At 43.9% G+C, this 20,822-nt stretch overlaps 1 protein-coding gene across 2 annotated transcripts in view; it reads left to right on the top strand.

The window, feature by feature from the left end:
* LOC126161756 (annulin) overlaps positions 1 to 20,822 on the top strand; it is a 474,725-nt gene that overhangs the window by 257,456 nt on the left and 196,447 nt on the right. Inside the window, exon 1 of one of the 2 annotated variants that reach the window (XM_049917806.1) lies at positions 14,621 to 14,875. The exons of the other annotated variant lie outside the window; for it this stretch is intronic. Within the exon in view, the coding sequence (XP_049773763.1) occupies positions 14,719 to 14,875 (157 nt within the window). The 5' untranslated portion in view covers positions 14,621 to 14,718. Of the gene's footprint in view, positions 1 to 14,620; positions 14,876 to 20,822 lie in introns of those variants that run through there. 2 annotated transcript variants of the gene reach the window in all.

The raw sequence follows: 20,822 nt of genomic DNA, 5'->3' as shown, positions 1-20,822 counted from the left end.
GGATTGACATTCTGTCGCATTGACCACTCCGCTACCGGTGGCGGACGGGTGATTGGGTTCACTTGTGTCATACGTCTGTACGCGAGATTTCCACACTCCTAAACATATCTAGGTCCACTGTTTCCGATATGATAGTGAAGTGGAAACGTGAAGGGACACGTAAAGCACAACACAAAAGCGTACAGGTCGACCTCGTCTGTTGACAGACAAGACAAAAAATTTTTTGAAATTTGTGGTAAGGATTATGGAACCAAACTGCTGAGGTCTTCGGTCCCTATGTGTGAGGGAGGACTCGAACCTCCGACGACAGCGGGGGGCGGGAGGGAGGGGGTAGCTGCGCGAACCGTGCAAGGCGCCCAAAACCTCACGGCTACCCCGCACGGTGTCTGACAAGAGACCGCCAACAGTTGAAGAGGGTCGTAATGTCATCACAGGAATTCCAAACTGCATCAGGATCCACTGTATGTGCTGTGATAGGCGGGAGATGAGAAAACTTGGATTTCATGGTCGAGCGGCTGCTCATAAGCCCACACATAACGGCGGTAAATGCCAAACGACGCCTCGCTTGGTGTAAGGAGCGTAAACATTGGACGACTGAACATAGGAAAAATGTTGTGTGGAGTGATTAATCACGGTACACAATGTGGCGGGGTGTGGGTGTGGCGAATGCCCGGTGAACGTCATCTGCCAGCGTGTGTAGTGCCAACAGTAAACTTCGGAGACGGTGGTGTTATGGTGTGCTCGTGTTTTTCATAGAGGGGGCTTGCACTCCTTGTTCTTCTGCGTGGTACTGTCGCAGCACAGACCTACATTGATGTTCTGAGCACCTTCTTCCTTCCGACTGTTGAAGAGCAATTCGTGGAGGGCGATTGCATCTTTCAACACGATCGAGCACCTGTTCATAATGCACGATCTGTGGCGGAGTGGTTACACGACAATAACATCCCTGTAATGGAGTGGCCTGCACACAGTCCCGACATGAATCCTATAGAACACCTTTGAGATGTTTTGGAACGCCGACATCGTGCCAGGCCTCACCTACCGACATCGATGTCTTTCCTCAGCGCGGCACTCCGTGAAGAATGGGCTGCCATTCCCCAAGAAACCTTCCAGGACCTTATTGAACGTGTACCTGCGAGACTGGAAGCTGTCATCAAGGCTAAGGGTGGGCCAACACCATATCGAATTCCACAATTACCGATGGAGGGCGCCACGAACTTGTAAATCATTTTCAGCAAGGTGTCCGGATACTTTTGATCACATACTGTATTTTATTTTATTATGAAGTCTACCAGTTTCAGCATCACTATGCTATCTTCAGGCCCCATATGCATCTATCCAAATAAATGAAAATGTCACATAGAGCCATAGATCTCTGGATATCGTTACGCTAATGCTCCTTTCGAAGACTTGGTAGCAATCAAATCGATGACCCCCTTCCATGATTCACAGAGATTGCAGAGGAAGGCTGTAGGCACCTCAGAGCCAAATTTTAAACTTACGTGTCGCAATGGTAAGCAATTACAGGGTTTTGAAAAGTTGAAACTTTAATTCTGTTGCACATTGTATTTCCAAAGGTGTGGCTCAATGGTCGAGAACAAGTCTATCCTACATATTCCAGTTGTCTAACTGTCTAACGGTTTAACGTAGCATCCGAGCTAACTGTCCTTCTGGGGACTCCACACAGCGTTGAGAGGCGATGGTCAAATTAAAACCAGGCTGAAAATTTTCGTGGTCCGAACATGACACGAGTACGCGACCTTTCTGTCTTAGGGAATCGATTTACTACTAGCCAACAGGACCTCACTGTTTCCAAAGGTAAGAATTAGTTTTCTTTATGGTACGTGCAGGTCTTCCGTCAGGGGAAATCCGCGGAGGTACCGCCGGTCAGGAAGCTCTGAGTCGTGATATCTGCCACCGGATGCCTGATGTGACGTGTTAACACTGCAAGGTCGTGGGAGAGCGGAAGGGACGCGTCGAATTCAGAGAAGGAAGCAATACGGCAATAGTAGACTCTGATGACTGAGTGAACTCTGGATTTCACCAAATACATCGAATTCTTTCATTTTGCGTCTAACTGTTGCATCATGAGATGATGTCTCCTTTTCGTAAAGTCTAATACACGTCTTATAGTCTAATTTACGGACTAAGCATTGTAAATTAAGGGAACACTTCCACTAAATCATTAATTTTAGTGCTAGTTGGCACCTTCATTCTGTAGCTAATATTCACGTTAATGTAATATATTTTAAACGTTGTTCTCCTGATCCGAAATGCTTTAGTCGACGTTTTGGGAAACATGTCTGAACTTTCCTTCCACTTCTAGAAGGAAGTAATGTAACTTACAGCTCAAGTAAACAAAGGAACATGGTGCGCCATTATCTAATCATTTAATATCCTTAACTACTCTCTCTGACCATTTATCATAATTTATGTTGATAAATGCATTTAAAACAACCGGATCCATAATTGGGCGTGGCAGTGAAGTCTCGATAGCAATCTGAAAACCTTTTGTTCGTATTTCAGAGGCAGCGAGCAACCATTACTGAGCTGTACACTTCTTTTTTATCATTACCGCTTATGCTCAAGTAGGTACTGAAGTTACGACACGAAACTTCCTACCAGATGAGAATTATATACTGAACTGAGGTTCAAACGCAGACCGATGCTACTCACGGGTAATGATGTTCCTATGTGAGTTATCAATATACAGCTTAAGGCTAAAATAAGTGCTTCCGTCTATAAGTACCTCTATCCTTTTTACCAAACACCACACAGCGTCTTCTCTCATATCTTGTTGCATTAGCGTTCCTGGGAAGAAATGTAGAAGAAAATAGATCTCTACGACCTAAGGAGTGAATGCAGAATGAATCTCTCATTCAAGGAAGTATGCGATGTTATGAAGCTTTCTGGCAGCCTGAAACTCAGATCTAGAAGCGATCCCAGACTCTTGCCTTTCGAAGACAATCTAGAAGGAATGCTATGAAGACTCAGTGGCGATCGAAACGGAGGAGAAGAGGTACTGTCACACTGAATCTTCGAGTCAAAGCATTAGGCGTGTGTTGGTAACTTTCCTAGAGCGTTGTCTGTGAAATGCTGTAAACGAGATCGAATACCACTCCAACACTAAGTTTCACAGCAGCGTTCGCTTTTCTGCACAATGAAACATTTGTTCTGAAAGTTATTAGGTATTAGTTTCATTACGGATATTCAAAGCAACCAATTTGGTATCCGCTGAGTAATCTGTTCCCTTGCAGGACTAGCTCCCCCTGCAAATAACTGTCCGTAAATGTTGGTTAAGTAAGTTAGTTAGGTTTTTCTTGCGTACGTCCTTGTGAGAAACGGTCACACAAACAAACAGTTCGTAATATCCTCTCCACTCTGCTACTCCACAGTCCTGCAAAATCTCTACTCAGCGGGTCTTTAGTCGTAGCCAATCTTGAGCTCCGCATAGTCGTCCACTGCATCTTCTTAGGATCAACTGCTAGACAAACGTAACTTGTTTGTGTTTCAGACGTCTTCAACTTTAGTACAATACACAGATCAAAGTCTCCCTCTTACTGTCTGCTATTAGAATTCGCCAAGGCACACAGTGTATAAAGTAACTGCCGAATAAATTAATGTTTCATGACGGCCACATTACAACATTTTCTGTCATTCTTCCAGTCTATATTTCTAAACAAACATTTGTGAATATTTTGCTCCGATCTATCATTTTCACCAAATTGAACATTTGTGCCTGTAACTATATTTTGGACGAACTATTCAACGTGAAGCAATTTTACCTCACTGGGTATGTAAAGATAGATTTCAATTTAAACAAAAGTCATCCTAAGAATATAAATACTATACAGATAATTCCAAAGACAACCGCACTATATAGACTTCGCCCCCCCCCCCCCCCACCGACAAAAGTGCACGCCCTCGAAAGCCAACAAACGCAGGAAAAACAGTTGAGGGACGGTATCACGACAACTATTGTAGATGTACGAGACTGACACGTCCGTAATATTTTTGGAAAGAATATTAAGGAAGTACAGCGATTATAGATTGTGACTATAATGAACACTTCTTTCCATACCTCGCCGCACTTTCCTCGATGGATGCTGACCTTACAAGACTAAGACTACACAATTAATGTACAAAACTTAAATTTGAAACACGTTAATGTTGATAACTAATTCTAATGCAAGAATTTCGCAATAATAACTAGTATATGGCGAGTCTCAAGATAACCGTATGTAAAAAGTGTATAATCTAAATATAAATACACCGATGATTTATTCTGAATGAACAATGAGCTCTTATTACAGAAGAACATGATCCTGCCAGTGAAAATGTTGAGAAAAATCTCGATTACAAGCAATAAATATTTCCATATATTAACAGCCATACCGAAGTGTTTGAAACCGTAAAAGATAACAAATATATGCAATAGATTACGTAAATTAACCGTAAATATATTTACAAATGAATTCAATTTCAATTCATTGATGATGCTTTCGTGAATAAAAAGCTAAATACGTCTGAGATAAATATACATCCCGATTTCCAGTTTTACAAGAAACAGTAACAAGTCCCAAGTAATTATTATTTGTATAGGTGGGGACTCCAACGTTAGGCACATAATGGAGCCCCTTAGGAACATGATTGCCAAGGAGGGAAGGAAGCCAGTGTGTAATCCGTGTGCATACCGGGGGGAGTCATTCCGCATGTGCAAAGGATGCTTCCGGATGCCATGAAGAGTACAGGGTGCAGCCAACTGCAGGTGGTGGCCCATGTCGGTACCAATGAAGTTTGTCGCTTTTGATCGGAGGAGATTCTCTCTGGTTTCGAGCGGTTAGCGAAAATGATAAAAATTGCCAGTCTTGCTTGCGAGATTAAGGCGGAGCTCACCATCGCAACATCGTCAACAGAACCGACTGTGGTCCTTTGGTGCAGAGCCGTGTGGAGTGTCTGAATCAGAGGCTCAGGCGATTCTCTGACCGTGTAGGCTGCAGATTCCCTGACTTGCGCCGTCGGGTGGTGGGTTTCAGTGTTCCGATTAATAGGTCAGGAGTCCACTACACACAAGAAGCGGCTAAAAAAATGGTTCAAATGGCTCTGAGCACTATGGGACTTAACATCTATGGTCATCAGTCCCCTAGAACTTAGAACTACTTAAACCTAACTAACCTAAGGACAGCACACAACACCCAGCCATCACGAGGCAGAGAAAATCCCTGACCCCGCCGAAGAAGCGGCTAAACGGGTAGCGGTGGCTATGTGGAAGGGACAGAAAGGGCGACCGTCTAAAAGGGGACAGGTAAAACACAGTAAGGTAGTTGTAGAAACGATCGGTATTGTAGTTGTAAATTGTCGTAGCTGCGTTGGGAAAGAACCAGAGCTCCAAGCCCTAATAGACAGCACTGAAGCTCAAATACACTCCTGGAAATTGAAATAAGAACACCGTGAATTCATTGTCCCAGGAAGGGGAAACTTTATTGACACATTCCTGGGATCAGATACATCACATGATCACACTGACAGAACCACAGGCACATAGACACAGGCAACAGAGCATGCACAATGTCGGCACTAGTACAGTGTATATCCACCTTTCGCAGCAATGCAGGCTGCTATTCTCCCATGGAGACGATCGTAGAGATGCTGGATGTAGTCCTGTGGAACGGCTTGCCATGCCATTTCCACCTGGCGCCTCAATTGGACCAGCGTTCGTGCTGGACGTGCAGACCGCGTGAGACGACGCTTCATCCAGTCCCAAACATGCTCAATGGGGGACAGATCCGGAGATCTTGCTGGCCAGGGTAGTTGACTTACACCTTCTAGAGCACGTTGGGTGGCACGGGATACATGCGGACGTGCATTGTCCTGTTGGAACAGCAAGTTCCCTTGCCGGTCTAGGAATGGTAGAACGATGGGTTCGATGACGGTTTGGATGTACCGTGCACTATTCAGTGTCCCCTCGACGATCACCAGTGGTGTACGGCCAGTGTAGGAGATCGCTCCCCTCACCATGATGCCGGGTGTTGGCCCTGTGTGCCTCGGTCGTATGCAGTCCTGATTGTGGCGCTCACCTGCACGGCGCCAAACACGCATACTACCATCATTGGCACCAAGGCAGAAGCGACTCTCATCGCTAAAGACGACACGTCTCCATTCGTCCCTCCATTCACGCCTGTCGCGACACCACTGGAGGCGGGCTGCACGATGTTGGGGCGTGAGCGGAAGACGGCCTAACGGTGTGCGGGACCGTAGCCCAGCTTCATGGAGACGGTTGCGAATGGTCCTCGCCGATACTCCAGGAGCAACAGTGTCCCTAATTTGCTGGGAAGTGGCGGTGCGGTCCCCTACGGCTCTGCGTAGGATCCTACGGTCTTGGCGTGCATCCGTGCGTAGCTGCGGTCCGGTCCCAGGTCGACGGGCACGTGCACCTTCCGCCGACCACTGGCGACAACATCGATGTACTGTGGAGACCTCACGCCCCACGTGTTGAGCAATTCGGCGGTACGTCGACCCAGCCTCCCGCATGCCCACTATACGCCCTCGCTCAAAGTCCGTCTACTGCACATACGGTTCACGTCCACGCTGTCGCGGCATGCTACCAGTGTTAAAGACTGCGATGGAGCTCCGTATGCCACGGCAAACTGGCTGACACTGACGGCGGCGGTGCACAAATGCTGCGCAGCTAGCGCCATTCGACGGCCAACACCGCGGTTCCTGGTGTGTCCGCTGTGCCGTGCGTGTGATCATTGCTTGTACAGCCCTCTCGCAGTGTCCGGAGCAAGTATGGTGGGTCTGACACACCGGTGTCAATGTGTTCTTTTTTCCATTTCCAGGAGTGTAGTTATAGGTACAGAAAGATGGCTAAAGCCGGAAATAAGTTCAGCGAAATTTTTCGAACGATCTAGCAGTGTTCAGAAAGGATAGATTAAACACAGTTGGTGGTGGAGTTTTTTGCTGTCAGAAGCAGCTTGCCTTGTAGTGAAATTGAAGTAGATAGTACCTGCGAAATAGTATGGGTAGACTTTATACTTTACAGTCGGACTAAACTATTAACTGGATAGTTTTACCGAGACCCCCCCCCCGGCCCGGACTCAGAAGATATAGTTGTGCTGAAGAGTTCAAAGAAAACTTGAGTCTCATTTCAAGTAGGTTCCCCACTCATAGTCGGTGGTGACTTCAATCTACCCTCGATATACAGGAAAAATTACACGTTTAAAGCCGGCGGCAGGCATAAAACGTCATCCGACATTGTACTGAATGCTTTCTCAGAAAATTATTTAGAATAATTATTTCATGAGCCCACTCGATTTGCGAAAGCATACTTGACCTCTTAGCAACAAATAATCTTGGACAAATAGTGAGTATCATGACGAATACAGGCATTAGTGAGCACAAGGCAGTTGCTGATAGGCTGAATGCCGTAACACCTTCAACCATCAAAAAGAAACGCAAAGCATATCTATTTAAAAATGCTGATAAAAATGCTCTTAACGCCGTTTTAAGAGACAGTCTTCACTCCTTCCGATCTGATCATTTAAGCGTAGAAAAGTTGTGGAATGATTTCAAAGAGATAATATCGACGGCAATTGAGAGATATGTACCACATAAATTAATAAGTGATGGTACTGATCCCCCATGGTACACAAAACGGGTCGGATCGCTGTTGCAGAAGCAACGAAAAAAGCGTATTAGTTTAAAAGAACACAAAGTCCCCAAAATTGGCAAAGTTTGACAGAAGTTCTAAATATTGCGTGTACTTCAATGCGATATGCTTTTTATAATTTCCACAACAAAACTCTGTCTCAGAATCTGGCAGAAAACCCAAAGAGATACTGGTCACATACAAAGCACACAAGCACACTGCGCGATAACTACGGTGAAGTCACTGATGACAGTGCCACTACAGCAGAACTATTAAACACCATTTTCTGAAAGTCCTTCACCAAAGAAGACGAAGTAAATATTCCTGAATTCCAATCAAGAGTAACTGCCATGATGAGAAATATAGAAGTAGGTGTCCTCGGCGTAGCAAAGCAACTTAAATCACTTAATAAAAGCAAGGCCTCCGGTCCAGATTGTATACCAGTCAGGTTCCTTTCAGAGTATGCTGATACAATAGCTCCATATTCAGCAATTATATACAATTGCTCTAGCACTGAAAGTTCCGTACCTAAAGACTGGAAAATTGCTCAAGTCACACCAATACCCAAAAAGGGAAATAGAAGTAATCCACTGGATTACAGGTCCATATCACTAACGTCGATTTGCAGTAGGGTTTTGGAACATATACTGTGTTCGAGCATTATGAACTACCTTGAAGAAAACTATTTATTGACACATTGTCAACACGTACTCAAAAAACATCGAACTTGTGATACACAATTCGCTCTTTTTACTCATGAAGTAATGAGTGCTATCGCCAGGGGACGTCATATTGATTCCATACCTTTAGATTTCCAGAAGGCTTTCGACACCTTTTCTCACAAGCGTCTTCTAACCAAACAGGGTGCCTTTGGAATATCGCCTTAGTTGTGTTACTGGATTCGTGATTTCCTGTCAGAAAGGTCACAATTAGTAGAAATAGGCGGAAAGTCATCGAATAAAACAGAATTAATATCCGGCGTTCCCCAAGGAAGTTTTATAGGCCCTCTATTGTTCCCGATCTATATCAACGACATAGGAGACAATCTGTGTAGCCCTGTTAGGTTGTTTGCTGATGATGCTGTCATTTACCGTCTTGTAAAGTCATCAGATGACCAAAACGAATTGCAAAATGATTTAGGTAAGATATCTATCTGTGTGGTGCGACAAGTGGCAATTGACCCTGAATAAAGAAAAAAGTGAAGTTATTCACATGAATACTAAAAGAAGTCCGCTAAATTTCGATTACGCGATAAGTCACACAAATCTTAAGGCGATTAATTCAACTAAATACTTAAGGATTACAATGACAGGTAAACTAAATTGGAACGATCACATACATAATGTTGTGGGTAGAGCAAACCAAAGACTGCGATTCATTATCAGAACACTTAGAAGGTGCAACAGGTCTACTAAAGAGACTTCCTACACCACGCTTGTCCGCCCTATACTGGAGTATTGCTGTGCGGTGTGGCATCCGCGTCAGTTGGGACTGACAGATGACATAGAAGAAGTTCAAACAAGAGCGGCTCGTTTTGTATCATCGCGAAATAGGGTAGATAGTGTCACAGACATGATACGTGAATTGGAATGGCAATCATTAAAACAAAGGCGTTTTTCGTTGCAACAGGATCTTCTCATGAAATTTCAATCACCAGTTTTCTCTCCGATTGCGAAAACATTCTGTTGGCACCCACCTACATAGGGAGAAACGACCATCACGATAAAATAAATCAGGGCTCGCACAGAAAAAATTAAGTGCTCGTTTTTGCCGCTCGCCCTTCGAGAGTGGAACGGTAGAGAGACAGCTTGAAGGTGGTTCACTGTATCCTCTGCCAGGCACTTTATTGTGAATAGCAGAGTAATCAGGTAGATGTAGATTTAAATGTTTATTTTTGCTACGGTAGAATGTTTTTAAAGCTTTCTTATTTCCTTTATCATATAATTTCGTTAATCTGTAGTACCAAACTAGCAATGTTTCAAAGCTCTTGCGGGAAGCAATTCTGGGTAGTTTTTACTTTGTTTTATTACATCTATGAAAAGTCGTGGGAGGAAAGACCCAGCCAAAATATCTACACTCCAGTGAGGCGGTACGTCGTCTGTTGAAGACTAATCTACATGAGACCCAGACAACTGACGAATTGGAAACACTCGTAACATGTCAAGATGTACTGCAGATCTAAGGGCGTACTTGGAGGGAATGTGTAATCAAACAAAAGAGCGAAACACACAATCTCCTTCCGACTGCCTCTGGTGTCATTTTGGCATCTCATGTAGGAGCTTTGAAATATTAAGCCGCACTTTATGAAGGCTGTCTACAATACTGCTGTAAAAGGTCTTCTCATCAAGGATAAGTGGGACATTTTATGTAAATTCGCGATAACATTCTAATGCGAACACGACAAACCCATCACTCAAATCATCAATTTACTTACAGTGTCATGTATAGAACTTTCTCGCTGCTTCAGATTCAACGAAACACTAAGAACTAGGGAGCTGGAATGTGAACCAGACACAAATAGAATGTTGAGCAAGAACATTGACCACCCGTCTCACAATTTTCCGACCTTGTGACACGGACTGCGGATGGTGCTGTTGTCGCTGAAGACATCAAGCATGAAGGTTCAAATGGTTCAAATGGCTCTGAGCACTATGGGACTCAACGTCTGAGGTTATCAGTCCCCTAGAACTTAGAACTACTTAAACCTAACTAACCTAAAGACATCACACACATCCATGCCCGAGGCAGGATTCGAACCTGCGACCGTAGCGGTCGCGCGGTTCCAGAATCGCTCGGCCACACCGGCCGGCCAAGAATGAAGGAATTGTACGAATTTCATTCCCGTCTTCACCATCGTCCATGCTTCGGATCCATACAGACCTTTGCTCAGCACATAGCTTTTCATTAATCTTTCTCCGGTTTCATGCTTTATATTTTTTGACGTTAGGAGCTGCTTCTTTTCATAGAAGGATCTTCTGTGTTTTACATTCCTTCCTACGCCTTTCTTTGATTTGCACGTATTCCCTTACGTGACCGGAAAACTTGTCGATTTCTTGATCGCTGAATAAATAATAAGAACGAATAAAGTACACCTACATTTACTCGTATGCGGAAAAGCTCAGCTAAAATTTTGTGCCCGTATTAAAAGAATGGATTTTGTAATTTTCTGGTTGAGTTGTTTGTTGAATACTGAACTAAACTGACCTGGTTTCCTATTCTTAACTTCGTGTGTGTCTCTATTGTGCCCTGAACAAGACAAGTGCTATAATTATGTAAACGCTATGTGATATAGAGTCGCCGGAGGTTGAAACTGTATAACTGTTTTGTAATTAACTGTCCCAAAACAATTAGAAAACGTAAAACTGTATTCTAAATAAGCTGTTCTGAGAGATTCTGTATCGTGAAGGGCAGTGAAAAGTGCTGCAATGCGTAACTGCAACTTCAACACATATAACTGTTAGAATAAAAATTCTGTATAAAACTACAAATGAATTTTGAAAGAATAACAAACCTAATATTTCTGTGAAAATGCCTTGTAATTATACGAACGCAGACTGATTAAACAAAATTCCAGACACTAAACGATACACACGCATACGTAACATTACACTGTAGGAATAAAACCTGTCTGCATATGAAATGAAATATGAACTCATCTTTACCAAAGCTGAACCCGATAACGATTCTGGAAAACAATATTTAACTACGATTGATCTTGTTGTCCAGACTGTAATATAAAACTGGTGCTAACAAATTTTCTTGGGTTGCCTATTGCAACGAAAACTCGGCACTGCTCGAAAGTGATGAACATTAAAATACAGCGCAGCAGCGGACTAGCTACTCGTAAAAATGAAAGAAAGCCTTGCGCAGTGCAGTGCAAGGACATGCAGCTATTCTAAGCAGATTAAGCTTTAGTTTTAACAAAATTGTTCCTCCCAATGCAGTGCGGCGACACACAGTTAAAAATCCAAATTTTCGTGAGAAGACGGTGGGAAATGATTGGAAAGAGACTCGAATTCAAAAACTATACAAAATAATGAAACAAATCCCTTGACAATTACAACCATCTTTACAAAAATTACTTCTTATTAAAAAAATATTACTCTGCCAAGAGATTAATTACTGAAGTAATAAAGTAGGGGTATATCTACAACTCTGAGTGCAACCTCTGTTTAATCACTACTGACCAATGAAGCTAAGCAATCTGAACTAATAAATAGAATCCCACTAGCACTTTTCTTTTTTCAAACACATCACAAATTACGCGCAAGCAAGCATTGCAACGACAACATTAAGTGATTATCTTCGATTTTAGCTAGTCTGCTGCTGCGCTGTATTTTAATGGTCATCACTTTCGAGCAGTGCCGAGTTTCCGTTGCCACAGGTAAGCCAAAAAAATCTGTTAGGGCCAATCTTTATCAAATCATATTTCCAAAATTCAACATCTTCTGCATTTTTATTTGTGTGTTCTGATAGCAATCTGCAGACCGCTCAGTAATATGACCAACACCCGAGTCACTTACTTCTCTCAGTATGCTGCTGGCAACGACATTACTACTGACAACCAAAGATCACATTGTTTGTATTCAGAACCTCTTTGGCGTAACATACAGATTATTGACGACTTCTTTTTGAAACATGTACATCGTACAGATATCAAGTATGATACATTGAATGAGAATGTAGAGTTAATATAACTTTCACTCGACACCAGAAATAAACTGGTAACCTTAAAATTTAAGCAGAATAGGTAGGCAAGTTGCGGATATTTATGAAACCCGCAGTATCGCTAAGGCTTAGAGAATAAAACGGATTGCAGTAGCGGGAGCAGAAGTAACACAGCAGGAGAAAAAATTTGTTAGCCAGGTAGAAGCATCCAAGCAGACCGAAAGTACTTGCTGCGAGGATTGATAACAGTCCATTCTGAGAAAGTAGAAGTTATATTGTCTTGAAGAGAGACTATAAGGAAATTCTGGATATTCATTTGCTGTGCGAAGCGTGGTGCAGTACAGCGCAGAAAGGAACATCAACAAAAACACAACAAGGACGAGCAGATGTAGCCAAATTAAATCAGGCGAAGTTGAGGGAACGGGATTATGGAATGAGACGCTAGAACTAATAAATGAGCTTGTCTCTTTGTCCAGCAAATTACACCGAAATAGGAAGCAAACTGCAATAGCAAGAAACATTTTTCTGAAAAGAAGAAATATTTTAACAACAAATATGAACATAAGTGTTATGAAGTCTTTTCTGAATTTATTTGGAGTATAGCCTTGTAGCGAAGTGAAACGTGAGCGATAATAGATCAGGCAGAAGAGAATAGAAGCTTTTGAAATGTGACACCACAGAAGAATGGTAAAGGTTAGATGGATAGATCGCGTTATTAATGAGACGAGACTGAATCTAAGTGAGGAGAAAAGGAATTTATGGGAGAATTCGACTAAAAGAAGGAACCGATTGATAAGACAGATCCTAAGGCACCAAGGAATCGTGATTTGGACATGAAACAATATGTTCATGCTTGTGTTTGTGGGGGAGGGGGGCACAGGGGCGTGTGGGAGATGGGGGGGGGAGGAGGGAGGGGGGAGGATGGTGTTGTACAGAGAAACCATATAGATGAAAGTTGCAGCAGTTATGCAGAGATGAAGAGGCTTGCACGTGTTAATCGTGGAGAGCTTCAACAAAACACTCTTTAGTCTGAAAAAAAAACAGCAGCAAGAGCAATAATAATAAGAAAGCATAATCTCAGAAGTATCGCTTCAGATGAAGCTTCCTAATTATCTACAGCTACGTAAATAACAGTTGAATGTTTCGCTGGGACTGCACGAAACCACTTCCAGACTGTTTCCATAGTGTCTCACTCTCGAGTACGGCGTTGGAAAAATGAACAGCTAAGTTCACAAATGAATTACAGGCATCGGCTGCGAGTGGACATTGATTGACATCAATGGGAAAAGTTGAAAATTTGTGCCTGATCGGGATCCGAACCAGGCTGTCCTGCTTACGAGGCCGATGCTGCGACCACTGAGCCATCTGGACAAAGTGGTCACTGCAACTGCACGGATTACCCGAGCGCGTACCCCATCAGACCCAAGTTCTCAACTTGCCTAGACTCTACTAATGTAAGTGCCCTTGCTCATTATTCTCATTACTCGCGGCATTTCGTCGATTCCCGTAAGAGTTCGAGTATGGGGTGCATCTGCAGTGAAGAGACCTTTGGCTGTCTCACCTTAATTATTTCTTTGGACGATCGAAAGAAGAGACACTACACACAGGAACAACTAAAGATTTTCGTGCGAGCTCTGATTTCTCATATTTTATGATGATGATCCTTTCTCTCTACGTAGGTGGCATTCGGAAAAGGGTGCTTGCTGAAATTTCGTGAAAAGATCTCACTGCAAGGAAAAATTGCTTTGTTTTAATTATTGCCGTCCCAATTAGCTTAACATACCCGTGACTCTCTCTCTCTCTCTACTGCATCGTAATACTACTTTGAACTTTTTCGATGTCTTCCGTCAATCCTATCTATTGCGAAGTTGATACGTGAGTCTATTTGATGCTTGCGTGGCAGTTCATTTAGTTTGTAATTAGCGTTTTCTACCGTGGTCGGTGTTAAGCACTTGAACTGATTTGGCGCAACTGGAACACTCGCAGTTCCACGAACTGACGTCTGTCTAGAAGAGCTGCGTGTTTTCGGCAGCCTTCACGGAGAACCCAGTGCTGCAAGCCGGGCGGAAATCCGTCGGACCGCGAGCCGGTTACGCACAACACGCTGGAATGGGATGTGAGCGTCTGTCGCGTCGCTGAACGCGACTATGGAAGCCCCCGGCAAGCGGCACGGCGTGTCCACGGACACGGCGGGCCGGCGGCGTTCCTGGAACGGCCGCGAGTTTCGCGCGCCGCCCGCTAGGGGCGCTGCCGAGGTGGTCCTCAGGAGGCGCGGCCCGGCCCGCGTAGCGTCAGTCCGGCGTCTCCCACCGAAGCAGTCGCATCTGTTCTGTTCTGTTCGCGCCCGGGTTGCAACCAGTACCGAAGCGGAGTCTCAGTAGCGAAGGACGGCCTGTCTAGCGATGGGTAACTGTTGTTCGACGTTCAGGGCGGTATTCAAGCCCAATGAAGGCAGCGGGGGCGGCATCCCTCTGATGCCCGTGAGGGGCGGGTCGACACGCAGACCTGACAGCCTCCCCAAGCCGCCCGCCGCTGTGGTGCCCTCGCCGCCATCGCTTGGTAAGTACCTCGTCGCTTCCACTTCTGCTGCTTGATGGTATAGGCTCGCTAGGATTTTATCCTACCAAGAACTGCGTAGAACTCATGTACTTCCTAAACTGCTCAGTAACAGCACAACCATCCCGAGACAGTACTTCACCGTTATGAAATACAGCCTATAACTACTTGGATCAGACGCAGTAGAACAGTATGAGCGAGTAATGAACGTCGATGTACGTGGTGTTTCAAATAGACGTATCTAATTTCACAAGCCTACATATCTACTCGAATAAAGACAGAAACTTAGGGCGAATTTTGACTGATACGTTAGATTACAAAGTTCGTATATTTCAAAAACAAAGCAATTTTACAAGAGCATTTCGTTAATACCATGTGGAGATACACCCTTACATTTTCTACACTCGCCTATAGGCTCCAAGGTTTCATTTATCTTTGACTGAAGTTCAGTGTTCCGTCCACGGGACGCACGAAAATCATCCACACGCTGGTATGATTTCCTGTGTACAGCCGAGGCGATGCTTGCATTTTATGCTCAGTCGTAGTCTTCAGGTGCCGCGATCTGTGCTGCGTTGTTAAGCGTGCCTGGCTTCCCAATCAGTCTGATTATACTCGAAAAAACGAAGGAAGAAAACTTTATTTCAGCATCGCTCCGGCAGCACGGTGTTAAGAGACAGAGCACGAGCTATGATTACGAAAGGATGGGGAAGGAAACAGGCTGTGCCCTTTTCAAGTGAACCATCCCGGAATTTCGCTGGGGCAATTTAGGGAAATCACAGAAAATTTAAAACTGGATGGCCAGACGGGGATTTGGACCGTAGTCCTACCGAAAACGAGTCCATTGTCCTAAGCACTGCGCCGCTCTGTTCGGTGGCTGTAGTCGAGGCAATGTTCTGCCGCAGCTGATGATTTGCTTCCTTGGTTTAGCCGCGAGTGCCGCTGATGTTCCTTGCTTCTTTGCTCGACTGTTTTAATAAGCTGTCCCACCTAAGACATGCCACAGTCGCTGAAATGCGGTACATGCCCAGATATCGGAGACGTAGAACGTTTCTAACGTTATGAAGAAGTGTTAGTTTCTCCACGTTTGTAGAGCGCGGCTGCTCCACGGTCGTGAACTGTATTGAAGCTCCAATGTTGTAGTTCACCAGAGCACAATTTTCCACTAGAAAATGTTTCAATACAAGAGCCGCAACCGTACTTGGAGTAAAATAAGTCACTTTTTAGCAAGTAATGGGTTAAACTTTAATTCATTACAAAGAGGGGTTTTTCTCTGTATTTTTCATAAATTATGACGAGATGATACTCAACTTTGTCCTATGCCTCAGTGAGCATGTCTGGCATTACTGCATTCGCTGCTGTTACTATGCGATACCGCAGTACATCCATGTTGTTGGAGTAAAGTTCAATAGAAGCGCATACCATGAAATCTTGCGACCTTGAGCCACTGGTGCAATACGAGATCCTTACGGCCAGTCCATAGTGGAGGTAACTCATTGTTGAGAAATGTTGTTACAGGCAGATGCCAGTTTGGTGGTGCTCCGCCCTGTTGCAGTGTGATATTTTCGGCATGTTCTCCCACTCCTAGGAAGAGCCAGATGAACGAGCCAGCGAGGAAGCCAGATGTGCCAGAGAGATCCATACCCACATACCCACAAATATGTGAGCTGGCAACTAACAACTGGTGCCACATACATTTCTAGTTTTGATCTATCAGTTAAAACAGACCCCCTGTTTCTATCTACATTTATGTTAAAGTTACAGTCTTGTGAAGTAGGACGAATGTATTCGAAACACACTGTACGTCGCCCTTGTGGGATATGGCAGTTCGCAATTGCATGCAACTGACGCTGCAGAGTAGTAACGGTAACCAATGGCCGTAGGTATCTAACACCTCTTGACAGCTATCATTTAATCTAGTCTCTTGACACGGAGACTGGTCGTAGCGGAATGGAAACGTATTCCAGAAGACCGCTGTATGAACTCTGGTATGACGATCCCAAGGTAGCTGTCCCATGTTCAGGAGAATTCTGGAAAGGTTTCTTAAGTAGGATATGGACGAATGTTCCCCAGAATCCTCATCCAACAGAACTGGTAGTACGGCTGTACAGTAGTACGGCTGTACCACTGCGACATCGACGGGCTGCTAAATTCTTCCCTACATCCCTTATTTTCTGAACGCGATACCTTTTCTAGAGCAGAAATCTACAACAGATGTCAACTGAAACTGCTGTTAATCTGCAGAGGAGAAGCACAGGCAAAACCAGATAATGTGTGCGCCATCCGTTGGAATGATGGCACAGCTATTGTTTGATGGGATGCAAACCGAAACCTCGTCGTGGTGCAGCCCATGTAATATACATTAGTCGCGTAAGATCCGCACACCTATGACGACAGACCTCAGGGTAGCACAGCAAGCGAAAATCGTACATCAGCTGTGATAGCATTTCGTCACTTACATCCCTTTGTTTCCTTAATAGACAAATACGGGTGTCTTTACCACCGTGAGAGTCACAGAAACGCTCAAACACACCAAACTCCAAACTGGGTGGCCGTGTAATAAATGCATTTTTAGTCACGGAAGAGCTTATTCTTAACATTCGAGGACAGACGTGTCAAATCGTTTCAAGAAACACATTACTTTCGCCCACGAACGTATCGCATGTGCAATGACCATGAATGTAACACAAGAGAAATACGGGAGACATGCCCGTGTCGACTGCCATTTCCACGTGCGTAAACTATCAGTAGGATAGCCGAAGTAAATGATACTGTTATCATATGTACCCTGCACCACACATTGTTTGGTGTCCTGTGCAGCAAAAACTGAGACTTGATGTAGTTGTTATTTATTAGTATATAAGAGAGTAATGGCTTAGAAAGTGATTTGTATTTCACAGCTCCCTGTAAATGTGCTCGATATCAAGACAGCGGTGTAAATGGAAATTTGTGGTAAGGTCTTATGGAACCAAACTACAGAGGTCATCGGTCCTTAAGCCTACAAACTACTTAATCTAACTTAAACTAACTTACACTATGAACAATACACACACCCATCCCCGAGGGAGGACTCGAACCTCCGAGGGGGGGGGGGGGGGGGGGGAGCCGCACGGACCGTGACAAGACGCCTAAGGTCGCGCGGCTATCCCGCGCGGCAAGAAAGCAGTGTGGGAAGGATAATGATCAAAACAATCTTTCCTTTCTTTTTCTCTCCTTCTCTCTCTCTCTCTCTCTCTCTCTCTCTCTGTCTCTCTCTTGATCACTTCCGTTTTTTAATGTCTTCTTTTGTCCTTATTAAACAAGCCCCAGCTCTTTTTAAATAAATCGAACTGCAAAACTTTCTATACTGGTGACTCGTTCCTGTTGATAAAGTGACTTACGTCGTTATCATAACGTATTTTTATATGTATATACTTGTAAATGACACATATAGTATGATCAAAACGTAAGACCTTAGCTTGACTCGGCGCTAAGCATTATGGGACTCAACATCTGAGGTCATCAGTCCCCTATAACTTAGAACTACTTAAACCTAACTAACCTAAGGACATCACACACATCCATGCCCGAGGCAGGATTCGAACCTGGGACGGTAGCAGCCGCGTGGTTCCAGCCTGAAGCGCCTAGAATCGCTCGGCCACAGCGGCCGGATTTAGTTTGGCCGATAGAGGCAATAAAAATTGTAATTACTTAGAAGTTCATATGTAACGAAAACATGCTCTCGATTCTATGCTAAGTTACTAGAGGGTTGATGTAATAGAGACTGGACGTATAAAGAGGGGAAAAAAGGGAATGCACTTCAGAAAAAACTGTTATGGTGTTCATTGCTTTGTTGTGAATTTACAGACGGGAAGTATTGCTTCATTTTCTTTTCTCTAACAATGTTACTCAAGAGTATGTACCGCACGATAGCAAAATCACTTGCAGCGTACCGCTGTTTCAGGATCAGGTTACAGTGATTGGAACAGCCGGCAAAAGAACAAATATTTCCTGGAGGTAGTTATGATCAGAGATCTAAAATAATTATATAGTATTTTGCTCTGTAGAAAGAAATCAAAATTTTATAACCGCTTTTCCACTTTCTGGCATCCGGAGGGGTGAGCACCTGATACAATTAAGAATTTGAGTAAGTCTTCCAATAAGGAAGGCATAAAAATTCTCTTAATACTACATTCCATTTTCAAAAGTACGTAAACAGACGGTGTTCTCCATCATATCTTATCAATGTTCGTGTGCACTGAAAATGTAATGCTTCAGTGCATCATTCCGAAACTGGTTAAGCAACGAAAGAAAAAAACTTCTTGTGCTTTTGTTGTTAGAAGGCGGTTTATTCCAAAAGCTGAAGTAAAACTTCCACGTTTCATAAAACAATAATAAGTATGGTGACATACACTGATTTGGAAAACAGTACTGAACCGTTATTGACCTGCAGTGCCTATTTATGTAAAGTAGTGTTAAAGCATTACTGGTGTTTATTTAAATGTAAGGATAGGCCTCACGTCCGAAGCGTGTAATAGCCCAAGCAATCGAGGCTTATCGCAGCCTCGCCCTGGAGTGACATTAGGACACACTTGTCATAAACACTTGTCTGATGAATGATCCTCTTCCCAGCGCTCCGTATGTTCCTCGGGCGTCGTTAGACGATATCGTAAAGCAGCGAGCTAACTAAGACGCGTTCGTATTGTTTCTCGCAGGCGCCCCGTGAGGATGGGCCCCCTGATCACCCATTGTTCTCTGAGTTACGTTACGGCGCACTGTCGGGACCACGTGCTCAGGTACTTCTTAACGTCTTATTTCAAGTGGTCCGAAGAGGCTCTAATCTCCACCCCAGTTCCGTAATCTCGCTGTAATTACTGTAAACAATGTTTCATCCGAGGTGCAGCGCACAGAGAAAAACAGCTTCAGCCGCTTCCAACCACCAATTACAGGATTAAACACAAAATATGACCAACTGTCAAGCAATGCTGATTTATCTTGAGTGCACCTCAGAATATTCTGAAAAATAAATAATGGTGCAGATGATATACTGTTTAGCACTCACGGCGACAGACGTTGTACAAATCTTGGCGCTATTGTCTGTGAACTATGCATTGAAATGTCTGATTTTTTGCTCTCTTAGATACTTTAGCTTGAAGAGTACGAATAAAAATGTACCCGTAGCTTATATTTCGAGCAAAAAGATTTTTTAAGAAGAATTACTTCGTAATCAAAATGTTGAAGCAATAAGCGTCGTTTTTATTAATTTATAACTTCTAACTTATTTCACTTTTGTTTCACAATCAGGCTACAGTAAAAATTGTAGATATAAGGGGCAATCAAAAAGTTGCCGTTCGAAGACCAAACTAACCTTTTGCCTACACGTCGGTACTTATACACACACTTCGGAGACGCACTGCTCCTCGAATGAAAACTTTTTGATCGTCCCTTGTACAACGCTGCTCCGTTTTGACGTACTTCTCCATCTTCTCCTCCTCCTCCTCCTCCTCCTCCTCCTCCTCCTCCTCCTCTTCCTCCTACCTTTGCCATTTCCCGTTTCTACTATGGTGTCCGCATTGTTCATGAGTTGAGTTAATGGTAGTTGATGGCCACATACTCTTCCTGAAGTCACCACCCTCCCCTCCCTCCCCCACCCCGTTCCATGGCGGGATCTGTTTACTCCATGTCTTCGTACAGAGTAAATCTATGTAAGAACGTTCTGCAACATTTTCGTAGTATGTAACTGAGGCCAGAGGTGGGTCCGATCTCGGTATCCGCTCAAATGAATATGGGAAACAGCTTAAAAACCGCGGCTTACTGGCACTTCTCGAGGTGGATTCGAGGTACGGCGGACTCTGCTCCGCTATCCCGGAAGCTGCGCTCTAACGCGCTCGTCTTTCCGGGCGGTTATCTTTTGACACATTGGTCATTTCCGAAACTAAGTACGATTTGTTAATGATTTATGTGACCTATCAAA

Source organism: Schistocerca cancellata, chromosome 2 (assembly GCF_023864275.1).
Source record: "Schistocerca cancellata isolate TAMUIC-IGC-003103 chromosome 2, iqSchCanc2.1, whole genome shotgun sequence".
NCBI classification, from domain to species: domain Eukaryota; kingdom Metazoa; phylum Arthropoda; class Insecta; order Orthoptera; family Acrididae; genus Schistocerca; species Schistocerca cancellata.
Note: the sequence above shows the minus strand (reverse complement) of the source record. Positions and strands in the feature narration are given on the sequence as shown.